Raw genomic sequence first — 12,101 nt, 5'->3', positions numbered from 1 at the left:
CAATGGGCTATGTGACATGTGGCCCTGGGGGCACACACCAAGCCACACACAAAGTCCCAGGCTCTGGACAATTCTGGGCTGACGGCAGGTGAGAATCTTCCGGCACGCACGTGGCCTCGAAGGCTACACTGACCCAGCATCTCCTTTCCCGCAAATATACCACATGACATTAAAAAAAAAAAAAAAAAAAAGCACGAAATGTTCTTCCTTTTCTATCACCGCCTCCAAGCTGACCCCTTGGTTTTGCTTTATGGTAGCGTTCTTGTTTTAAACACGTCAGGCCGACGTAACATGCAGCACAGATGTGTCGTTATTACCACACACACACGCCACTTAAATGTCACACATGCTTTTAAAACTGAGACTCAAATGCCTTCTTAGGGAAAAAAAAAAACTTTATTAAAAAAAAAAATAACTTACAAACGGAGAGAACTTTCTGGAATAAGACCGCTCGCTTTGTGCACAGCGTCGCAGCCCGGGGCAGCTGTGCTTTGTTTAGCCTTTTTCACGTATTTTTACAACACCCATAAGATCACAGACTGCATGACAGAGTCGTTTTGTCGTTCCATACCCCAAAGCACCACACAGATATAAAACTATCGTAAATAAAGCCTTTCCGCCAAGACTGGCGTATATTTATATACTTATATATTTATAGATATATCCTTTCAAACCAGCTAACAATTAATGTCATCCTTAGTCAACACGGAAGTCAAACTAGTCTTCAAACTACCACGCTCTGAATACAAGTCAGCGTTGTGCCTCCCGTACGACATTTAAAATATATTTAAACTTTCAAATACGTTTATCAGGTACACCGATAGTGAGAAAATAAAGTCTTAAGATTTAAATACAAATCGCCATAGAAAACCTTCGGGGAGCACGGAAAGTCCTATGTTACACAAGTGCAGGCAAGCCCATCCCCGCGGCAGGCTTGGGCCAACAGGCCGGTCACAGCTGCGTGAGGAGACACCGCCAGGACGCACGGCCGCGTGCCAGCCGCCACGGCGGCCCGTGGCACACGCTCCCCTCTTCCCGCCACTCGGGCGCCCGGCCCCGAAGCCCCCTGGCCGCGCGCTCGGGAAACGACGCATCCCGGTGCCGCGTGGAAAACGGGCACCTTCGGTCCCCGGGACCCCGCAGGGCGCGTCACTTGGTGTTCTGCTCCAAGGCCGAGTACTCCGTCTCAGACACTCTGGAGGCGTCGATGAGTTTGGTGAGGCCCGTTTTGGCCGAGTACTTAAAGATGAAGGCCTTCATCAGCTCGTACCTGTAGTTACGGTTGATGAAACTGTAGAGCACGGGGTTGACGCAGCAGTGCACCAGGGACAGGCACTGTGTGACGTGCAGGGCCGTGAACAGGAAGTTCTCCAGCTGGCAGGTGAAGGGCAGGTAGTGGAGGATGGAGAAGATGTCCAGGAGCACCACCACGTGGTAGGGGAGCCAGCACACGAGGAAGACCACCACGTAGGAGAAGATGATCTTGCGGCCCGTCTGCTTCTCCTGGTCGCCGGACGCCGAGATGGCTCGGGCCAGCAGGCAGTAGAAGACGGCGATGACGCAGGAGGGGACGGCGAAGCCCAGCACGACGGAGACCAGCTCCATGCTGATGAGCCACTCCTTGACGCTGTGCTCGGGGTAGAAGGAGCGGCAGTAGGTCTCGTTGTTGGACGCCGACGTGACGGTCTTCAGGTAGTAGGTGTCGGGCAGGGACACGCAGAAGGCCAGCAGCCACACCAGGGCGCAGACGGTGCGGCGCACCGCCTTCTTCCTGCGGCTCGACGTGCCGGCGAAGTAGGTGAGGGACAGGTAGCGGTCCACGCTCATGCACGTCAGGAAGAAGATGCTGCCGAACAGGTTGATGGAGAAGATGAGGTGCGTGATCTTGCACGTGAGCTCCCCCATGGGCCACTGGTTGTGCTGCACGAGGCTGACCACCCAGACGGGGATGGTGACCACCACCCACAGGTCGGCGATGGCCAGGTTGAGGATGTAGCAGTGCGTGTCGTAGCCGGTGGTCTTGGCCTGGATGGTGACCCAGACCACCACGGAGTTGGCGATCATGCCGATCACGAAGATGAAGATGTGGACGAAGGCCAGCGTGTACAGCAGAAGGCTTTTGTTGGGCATGTGGGGGCACAGCACCGTGTCCACGACGATGCAGTCGCTGCCGTTGCACGGCCAGCTGACGTCGGAGAAGTTCCCCGGTTCCGAGTAGTCGAAGAGGTGCAGATCCATGGTGCCGAGGGCAGGACGCAGACGGCCTACACAAAAACCACACAAAGAGAGATGGAGCGGAAGAGCGGCTTCGTTAGGGAACGCCGGAGCGCCAGCCCACGTGCTTTTCCGGCGCTCCGTAAGCTCGGCTGTCCCGCTCGGGCTCGGTGGCGGCTTCCCAAAGAAAGGACAAAAGCCAGCCGCCGCCGTGACGGAGCTCTGCACCACCGCCAAGAAAAACCTACCCGGAATCTTAAGCCCACGTGGTGCTAAAGACAGCAAGGGTGGCCGCTGTCTCTGTCTTTTCACGGCTGTGTTCTCAAGACGTCAGCAGCCCGGCCGACGAAATCAACACGACCCAGGGGCCAGCGAAGCGTCTGACAGCCCAGGCAACGCTGACGGCTCCCTCATTCTCCGCGGAGGACAGCGGAGCCGTTTTCCCCACGTCCCAAAGAATGGCAGAGTCGATCAGTCCCTGGCAATGCTGCATGACCAGGGTCCTGTGCTGGGGTCTTAATGACAGCGCTGCGGATTCCCTCCCCAGTGTGCATCAGAAGTGTGACTGACTCGGTGCTTCTGACCTTCCTGCAGCACGCGTGTGTGTCGGCCCGGGTCTCAGGCCGCCTTCGCCCCATGGTCCTGACGACCATTCGGTACGCAACGTCCTGCAGCTCGGGCGCCTGGGTGCACCCCAAACCCGCACCCCCCGTCCCCGGCTGGGCCGCACGCTTTTCAACTAAGGGCAACCAACCGGCTGTGTTCCCTTCTTTTATTTATCCAACTGCTTCGGGAGCGGCTTGTGCCAAGACCCGGAGCACAAAAGTCACCACGGGCCACGCTTCTGGAGGGGCAGACACCTGTCTCCACCGTCTTCCCTGCTGACCTGGGGATCGTCACCATTTGCACATCCATAGAGGAATCCCGCTCCCAGGTACCACGGTGCCTAGACGTGATTTCTCCCGAAATGCACCCACCGTGAGAGCTGTCAGGGGCTGTCTTCTATGGGTGACCCCCCCCCACCCCTGCAAACCTGAGGGTGCTGAGATCCCGCCAGGACCCAGCCCCGGGACGGCAGCCCCACTGTGTGACCGTGGGAACAAGGGCGACCTGCTGAGAGCTACCTCACAGAGGAAGGTGTTTGTGCTTCCTTCCCGCATGTCATGGGTAATGACCCACCCCGAGTCGAGCCTCTGTGCCAAGTTCATTTACAGTGGACTCCAGGTCACCTAGGTGATCTCCCTGGAGGATGCACAGGTCAGTACTCAGGTGGCTACGCTCACGGTATGAGGACACACAGCCGGGAAAAGCACCCATCCCGAGACCAGACCTTCTTGGGTTGGAATCCTGACGCTCCCCTCATGGGCGGTTAACTTGAGACTAGTTAACCTGTCTTCCGCTGCACTGTCAGGGCACCAGAGCCTTCGCGGAGTCACCCGGGCACCAAAGGGCCCAGTGCAGAGTCTAGCACATAGGGGACATGCTCTGCAAAAGTCCACCCCCCCCCAACCCTTTAGCAAAGGTCACAGCCTCCCTTAATTCTTGGTCCACGTTTGAAACTAACTCTTGCCGCCTAAGTAATTGCCCGTCCCTGCCTGGAAGGGAAGGCAAAGGTGCACAGAGATGGGCGGGGTGATAGGTTTACCTTCCAGATAAATGAACAGAGTCCCTGACAATGAGACATCCCACTGCCTCCCAGGACTGACTACTTCCTCAGCCTCGAACCCACAGCAGGTGGATCTCAGTTAGTGGAGATCACCAGCAGATTCCCGGGCACTTCTCCTCTGCAGGTTGAAAGTGCCCCTTGGTCCCCCCGTGTCCCTGCTGCTGAGGGGAGAAGGCTGGGCCCCCCGTGAAGTGCCCGCAGCCAGGAAGCCTGGTGGTCCTCGGAGCAGCCCACCAGGAGGGTCCCCGTGCCCTGCGACCACCAACTTGTGCAGGACCAGACCCACAGCAGAGGACGGCATCCCGGGAGACTCAGCACGACCAAGTTTCAGACAAAGAAACTCCTCGCGTGACCAGACTCCGGACCACCTTGTCTTAAGAGGCAGCTCGAGGACCCCCACGGGACACGGGGCAGCAGAAGAGACAGGGGTCCCTGACCCACTGGGTTGGCCTTAGGGTGGACAGCCAGCCCCAGACCGTGCCTTGAGGCCACTATTGCCACGTCCCCCTGGCCACTAACCTGCCCGGGACTGATCCTCTCCACCCCGACCCCTGAAGCCCCCGATTCCAGAACAGAACAAAGCAAGGATTTCAGCTTTGCTTCCTTCCTGGTTCCAAGGCGGTGACCCCTTCTCCCCCCATTTCCCTAAAATGAAACACATTCTGCAGCACGGCCTAGTTTATAAGGTGCTTTCGCCTCATGACCTCATCTGACCCCAGAGTCCCTGCAGAGCAGAGGACCCCTGCTGGAGGGCAGAGGAGGGCGGGAGCCGGGTGGGGCTCCCTCCTCCACCTTCACCGCTACAGCCCTGCAGGGCCTCAGCAGACACGCCCCGGAGCCCCAGATCTGGACTGTCGGCGGGGGCCAGAAAGGAAGGGATGCGCCCCAGCCTTTGTCACCGTGACTGGGTCCAAGCCCCCCCACCTCTCTGCTCACCACAAGGAGACAGTGGGCTCCCGTGCCGTCCAGTGGACAGGCGCTGGGCACTATTTAGCGTGCACAGCCATACCACACAGGGCGGGAGCGTATGAGAAGCCACCTGCCTCCCACGCCCTGCTCTTCTGGACCCTCTGGGGCTCCTGCCAACCGTCGCTGTTCCCAGAGCTTGAGTTGTGGCCAGAGAGAGTGCGGGCCCCATCCCGGGTTTTTCTGCCTCTGCCCTCTGAGCAATGAAAACCTGTTGTAGCGATCACGGGTCCTCCTGGGCCTTCGTGGGGTACACCACCCAACCCACGTGTCCTCTCCCTGTGTCTGGGGGGACACAGTAGGGCTCTTCCAGCAAGGGTTGATGGGCTGAAGGGCACAGCAGAGGCTTCGAGGCCCCTGGCTAGAGCGAGAAAGCCAGCTGGCCCGTCCATCACCGATCATCCACCACCACTAGGCCCAGGAGCTGGAGGCGGGGCCTGTGCCCTGACCACCCGCCTCCGGGGCACCCGCCTCCCAGGGCAGGAGGCCCCAGCGGTCAAGAGAAGCAGGGAAGCACAGCAAGGAGGTGAGACCAACTAGGAATCAAGCCTTCCACGAATCTAAACGGGGCCTAAGGAGAGTAAAAGGCCTCACCACAGCTTAGCCTCTGGTCATGCGGGTATCTTCCGTGCATTTGGCTTTGGAAACAATCAAGGGCCGTTTCCAGAAGAGAATATGATCTGACAAAGTCTGCATTTTCTGTCAAATGCTGTCCCCCGCAAGGCCTGATGACAAAGCTCCCGGCAAAATCTGAGGGTGGAGAGGGCCGGGGAGGGGGGGTGCTGATGAACTACAGGGGCCACTTTAACGCCCAGCGTGTCCCACACCAGCTCCTCAGCTGCCCTCCAGCAAAAGCTGGAGGTCACCTCGGCCAGTACACAGACAGACAGACTGCATTCTACATGAACCCCAGAGGATGTGCGCTCCCCGTCTAAGCATCAGGCCTCTGAGCCAGTCTCTGGTCTGTCTGTGCTGGGAGGCAGCGGAGGTCTGATGACACCCGGACCTGCAGGAGACCCCTCATCCCACCGGGACCAGTCACCTTCTGCTTTGCACAAACCAGCAAGTCCTTTCCCGCCAGCGTGGGGGCCAGAGCTTGGGAAAAACTCCCAGGGTCAGTCAAACCTGCACACTGCCCGCCTCCCTGCGGACTCAGAGCCCCGAGGCCGGAGGGTGAGACCCACTTCGACACCTAGGTTCACACGTTGCTCCTCTCGAAAGATTCAGGAGTCCCCAACTGCACGAGCAAGCATGTTTACTGAAGCACTATTTGTTAGCGAGAAAATTGGAGACAGCGTGGATGTCCATCAGCAGGGGCTGGTTTGTCAAAGGGTCCACCTTCTGAAATATAACATAGCTCTAAGAAAAACGAAAGGGACCCTCCTTTAGGAACACGGAAAGTTACAAGGTAGCCCAAGTGAAGGCGACGTGCCTGTGCCTACGCGTCGCATAATCTCATTTGCGTCCCATAATCTCATTTACGTAAAACAGGAGCAAAAGGTGGGTGTGTCTTTATATGCAAATACACGTGCACAAAGGCCACAGAAAAAAGATCTGGGATAAGTATAAAACTTTGGCAGGCAGCACAGGGGGAGGGGACGGAGGGGGGATTGTCGATTTGACTCTCTAAACTTCTGTGCCACTTGAAATTTGACCTCGAGAATTATGTACATTCAGGAATGTTCCACAGACCAGTAAAGGCTCCCTTTCCATTCTCCTGGACCACGGAGACCCCACTGACAACAAAAAGCCGGACTTTTCACTGTACGTCCCCTTGTCCCCAGCACTCACTGAGTCTTAACTGACCGCTCCTCTCCCCTGGGGTCACTTTCTATGGACACTTGGGGGTCACCTGTCCCACACCTGTACTCAGGGACCATCACATTTCTGCCATTTCCCTATGGCTGCGGAGGACCCGGTGTCTGTCTGGGCCTCCCCACCGGCCTGGGGTCTGCAAAGGGCCTCATCCACCACTCCTCTTCGCTAGTGGTGGAAAGGTTCCTCTTTGTCGATTGGAAGACTTTTCTGGGAGATGAGCCTCTCCTATCTCAGGCTTATTATTCATCAACCAAGTATCCCAGACAACGAGTGAACTACAGCCAAGCGGCCCGAGGCATTCGTCTGGATCCAAATGGTCCTCCTGAGCTCACCCGGTGAGCTGGGGGGTCAAGCCAGAATTAGAAGTCCCCAGGGTTAGTAGGCAAGGGGTGGCGGTCAGCCTGCAGTAAACATGTCCTCTCCTTGGCCGAAAGTCAGTCCCTCCACGACGGAGACTGCCAAGTGTTCCGGCAACCGGCTGGCGTTCGCCAAAACTGCCTCCTGTGTGTTTGCAAATTCCCATCCCAGACCAGGAAGACTCTTCCCGACCCACCCCTTGGCTGCTCCTGTCCCAATGAACGCATCCCGCTTCTCCCTCCTCGTCCGCCACCCAGGCCACAGGTCTCCGTTCTGTGTCACTGCGTTCACTTCTCTCCACATTCTTCCTGCCCAAGTCCCGCACCCCGACGACGTCTTCACCTTTTTCCACCACGGCCAGCACAATGCAGGGGCTCAACGCACTCACGGTCATTAAGTCAGCGGGGTTCAGCAGGCTCCGCCACGCCCAGTGATGCGACGCCATCCCTAGGAATGGGAGTCCAGAAGATTCTGAGCCCCTCATTGAACTGAGACAAACATCAACGCTGTCCAGGCCCCCAAATCTTTGTGGAGCCTCCTCTGCGAGGGGCAGTGCTCTGGGGCATAACAGACCAGAATCACCACGCCCCGCCCCCCAAGAACTTGCCAGTAACTGAGATGGGCAGCAAGGTGCGGGATTTCCGCTCAAGTGGCTTATGGGGGCCTTCAAGGAGAAGGGAAGGCGTGTACCAATGAGGCACCACGAAGAGCATCACTCACTTTGGCTGAGGCCACCCTCCCCACACACGAAAGCTGGCGCAAGACTCCGTCTGGGGCAGGGGTGCAGGGAGCGAGGGGGTCAGGCTGGGCCAGTCCACCAGGAGCCACAGGGGTTTTGAGCAAGGGAGTGGCTTGGGGCAGAAAAGGCTTTGAGGGCAGGGGTGCCACAAAGCCGGGAGAAGGCGCACAGCCGGGTGCTCTGGTGGCCGGGGGCAAACAGGCGGGAGGAAGGCGCTCCCCGAAGTCCCCAGTGGTGCAGGTACGATTTCACAGGCCAGGCCAGGGCTGGGAGGCAGCAGCTCGGACCCTAAGGGGGACCCTCCAGCCCTCGGGGCTCTTTGGGAGACCTCTGCCTACGGGTGACCTTTTTTATTGGCTTTCTGCAATTTGGGATCTGTGTCCCCCCAGGACAGAATTTCACAGAGCAAGTCCGCGACGTCCAGATCCTATCACCCTGTTCAGCCTCCCTCTCTGCTGAACCTCCGCAAACCGAGGCCAGGCCAAGGGACCAGTTGATCTCGGTTTGTGGCTCAACATCAGCTCTCTTCCCTTTTGCAACTTTTCCAGAGACTTCATCCAGCGGGAGCTGTGCTCTGGCCTCCTTGCCAAAGTCCCCCCCCACCCCACCTTCCCGCACAGCCAGCACGTGGTTCGCTAAGGAGAACCCGCACTACCTCTAAAAACGTGAGGCAACGGCCCAGCACTGAGGTTTGGGTTTTGTTTGCCCCTCGGTTTTGGTGTTTTTACCGATGCTGCATTACATCCAACGGGGCAGTCCAGGAAAGCTCCGGCCCTGGCAGGCTCCCCGCGGCCATCTGCGAGGGCTGACAACAGATTGGGGACTGGTGGGTCCCCCAGTGCCAGGCAAACAAAAATAATGCTGTCTTGACTGCCCATTCAGTCTCAGACGAATACTTACTTTACACAAGTAAGGGGCTGCTCTACGTCAGCAGGAAACTCAAAGGTCATAAAGAGAGAGTCAAGGAGAAAGAAAGCTTCCTACCCTGATTCAGATCTAGGCCACCTACCCCTGGCGGGGGGGGGGGGGGGGTCCTCACCATGCTTCCTGTTAACACACGGGGTGGGGTATCTTCATCCACCTTTAAGCATTTGGGGGAGAAAATGAACCCCCACATCCAGAAAGCCCATCTGGTCTATTGTGCTCAGCTGCCCACAGGGAAACAGGGCTGTGCCCAGAAGGGCAGATCCAGAGAGCCCCACGTCACAAAGGCTGCCGTCTGGGTTGGCCGGGTGTAACCAGAGCCTTAGTTCCCACCCAGCTCAGGACCTGGACGAGGCAGTGGGAGGTCAGCCAGGCCCTCGGCCAGACACAATAGGGTTCCCAGGAGAAGGCGACTCAGTCTTAAGGCTCTGCTAATAAAACTCAGGGAAGATCCCCACAAAGGTATCTGTTACAGCAAGAAAATTGGAAGACGCTGTCTGTCTGGCCGACACGGTCCCCCACGCTGCCCACTGCTCTTTGATCTGTCCCTGGCCAACAGCTGTCCAAAGTCACCACTGAGATACTCAAGTCCCTCTACCCTTCAAGAAATCCATCAAGTGTTCAAAATCAGACAATCCCCTCTTTTGTTCCTTTCCTAGTCTTCTCTCTCTCTCTCTCTCTCTTTATCTCTGCTTGCTTGTTTTTACTTTAATAGAAAATGTGTGTCCCAGGGCTCTGATTTTCCAGACGTGAGAAACACTGGACGTGACCCAGCCTCTGGGTTTCTTTCTACGCTCTACCCACGTGCAGGAAACTCAACGAGAAGGCGTTCTGACACCATTCTTGTTCCGAAAAGGAAAACTAAGTTCAAACGCTGTGCTTTCCAGTTCCAAATTCCATTTGTGCCCTGCAAAACCACGGAGAGAAAGCTAAAGTCCTCAAGTCCTGAAGGGTTTTTTTCCTCAGCTCAGTTTTACTCTTAGGGTTTCTAGAGTGTCCGTCCGCCAGCCTCAGGTCCGAGTAACCTCAGCCAGCTCCCACATGCCTCCCCGAAAACAGAAACCCCTCTGCCCCGATGATCACACAAAAAGCCACTGTTCCTGATGAAGTAGGTTTTTTTGTTTGGGTTTTTTTTTTTTTTTTTTCCAATCCAGAAAGCCTATACTTTGCCTGTTCTGGGTCTGATTAGAAACCATAATACCTTCTCAACTCTCCCAGGACTCGCCGTTAATAAGGGAAAAACTCACCTCCAAAGTCCTGACTCAGTTAAGCACCGTCATGCTGCCTTGGCCACACTTTCTGGAACTTTTTTAAAACTATGACTGCAATGCATGCCCCTCTAAAAAACCAGACAGGCAGCAAAACACAGGCGTTTCTCAATTTTCTTTCGCCCTTCCACCCCACCCCCACGCCCACCCCCCCAGCCCCAGGAGGCTGTGTGGCATCCAGCTCCCGCACATTCAAGTGTGCATGGCCAGAGACCCGGAGAAAAAGAGCAAATTGTTCCCAAGCTAGAGCGCCTATGTGCAACTTTGCTTTAGAGAAAGGCTCTGCATCTGGGGAAGCTTGCTCCTGACGAAAGGACAGGCAGTTTATCCATTTAAAAATCTATAGAAAGTTAAGCACAGACCCCAGCAGCCTGCCCTCTCTTTTCTAGGCAAGCCTATTCGACCTCCACATTTTCCTGGAATAAATAAAAGGACACAAAGGCAGCATCTGCGTTCAAAAAGAAAAGAAAAAGTTACCACATTGAGACTTTGCAGAATGAAGTTTCAGGGGATGTCAGCTCACCGAATCCCTTCAAAGAGCCATAAACCATGTCAGGGGGGCCCTCTGCCACTCCTGGAAAACCTAGTGATCCTGTTGTGAGCAAGTGAATTGGGGGGGGGCGGTGGAGAAAGAAGAAAAGAAAAAAGAAAAGAAAAGAAAAAGGAAAGGAAAAGAAAAGGAAAGGAAAGGAAAAGAAAGGAAAGGAAGAAGAGAAGAGGAAAGAAAAAAGAGGAGGAGAGAAGAAAAAGAAAAGGAGGGGAGGGAGACAGCCAGTCTGACTTTTACAACTTCTCATTCTCTCTGGAAGTTACAAGTCTTGGCTAACCACCCACCCCTTGACCTCACTCCAAAGTTCTGCCTGCCAGTCACCCCTTGAATCTTTATGCAAGCTAACAATATAGAACAGCACGCATGTTCTACCCGAAGGGTACATTTAAACGACAAAATCCTAGACTTTTGTGTGTGTCTTTATTGTTCTCTAGTTGAAGTTGGACTTACCTTCCGAGAGCACGGTACCTACTCAGATTAGATCAGCGAGGATGCAATCAAGACACCAGAAGACCGGGCTGCATTTAACATTCACCCTCCCAGCTTCCCCGCTTACAGGATCTGGTAATCCCCCAAAGCACCGAACTCGAGCACGTTCTGGAATCCCACAGTTCAGTGCTTCACTTGAGGATGCCTCTTAATAAAGTGTACGTCTTTCTGGAACTACAGATTTCCTGCCAATTCTATTTCCCCACTGGTATCCCGGCACGAGAGAGGTTAAGCGATGGTGCCAGGCTGTTCCCTATGCCAACTCGGAGCCAGCCGAGCGGACGGTCTGCATTCTTGCTAAGCTCTCCACTTACCCGAGCTTCAACACCCACAGCAGCAAATCAACACCAGATTCCTAAAGCCAACACACCCACGGAGCGCGCCGTCCACCAGTGCCTGAGGGAAAACGGCCCTTTTTACTTTCTGCAGCCCAAAGGTGAAGCCCCACGTTAGCACCGCGCGTTGCAAAAAAAGCAGCCCGTGCAGCATGCAGCCCGTGCTTTCGGAGACCAGACCTGCACGCCCCGGGCAACCGTCAGTCACAGCGATGCAAAGAGAGTCCTCGGTAAAAAGACCGCTCGGCTGAAGAGCAGAAACCCTGCCCGCCTTGCTTCCCTTCCTCTCCCGGCAGGGCTGCCGCGAGCAGCTGCCTTACCTCCGGGCTGGGCTCCGGCTCACGGCTCCCCGCGCTCACCGCCTCCGGGCCGAGCAGTTTGCAGGACTGAGCTCGCCGGCTGCGGACCTGCGTTATATACACTGCAGGAAGGCGCCTCTAGGTGGCAGCTTTGTAACCCGCATCTCCCTCCCTCCCTCCCGGCGCGCGCGCCGCCCCCTCCTGACACACACACGTGCAGGGACACACACACGCACGCCGACACGCACACACACGCGCATGCACGCAGGCACGCGCGCACACCCTTCTCGTAACCCGCCCCGCCCATCTCGGGCGCAGCTCTCCCACCCCCTCCGGCGCACTCCTGGGAAACCCCAGCCGTCCTTGACTTGCAAAGTCTAAGGAGGCCACAAGGTCCGGACCCCACGGGGAAACATATGTCAGCAAAAGGAAAACTGCAAAGACACCCCAGCGCTTTGCAAAATCGTCAAATATTT

General features: G+C 56.2%; 1 protein-coding gene across 2 annotated transcripts; it reads right to left on the bottom strand.

Moving 5' to 3' along the window:
* Window positions 1–397: 397 nt before the first annotated feature.
* On the bottom strand, window positions 398–11,730 carry ACKR3 (atypical chemokine receptor 3). 2 transcript variants are annotated; one of them, XM_007082996.2, is made up of 3 exons: window positions 11,647–11,725; window positions 11,306–11,387; window positions 398–2,264 (listed from the first exon to the last, which is right to left on the bottom strand). In XM_007082996.2, exon 3 carries the CDS (start codon window positions 2,236–2,238, stop codon window positions 1,150–1,152), a length of 1,089 nt encoding a protein of 362 aa, XP_007083058.2. In that variant the 5' UTR covers window positions 2,239–2,264; window positions 11,306–11,387; window positions 11,647–11,725; the 3' UTR covers window positions 398–1,149. The 2 variants fall into 2 exon arrangements, with proteins under 2 accessions (XP_007083058.2, XP_007083059.2); XM_007082997.3 differs by lacking the exon at window positions 11,306–11,387 and having other exon boundaries at window positions 11,647–11,730.
* Window positions 11,731–12,101: the final 371 nt, after the last annotated feature.

Source organism: Panthera tigris, chromosome C1 (genome assembly GCF_018350195.1).
Source record: "Panthera tigris isolate Pti1 chromosome C1, P.tigris_Pti1_mat1.1, whole genome shotgun sequence".
NCBI lineage: Eukaryota > Metazoa > Chordata > Mammalia > Carnivora > Felidae > Panthera > Panthera tigris.
The sequence above is the reverse complement of the archived record's forward strand: the minus strand, read 5'-3'. Positions and strand labels throughout refer to the sequence as shown.

Coding starts and splice junctions, on each gene's coding strand:
- ACKR3 (XM_007082997.3), bottom strand. CDS start 2,238: ATGGATCTGCACCTCTTCGACTACTCGGAACCGGGGAACTTCTCCGAC.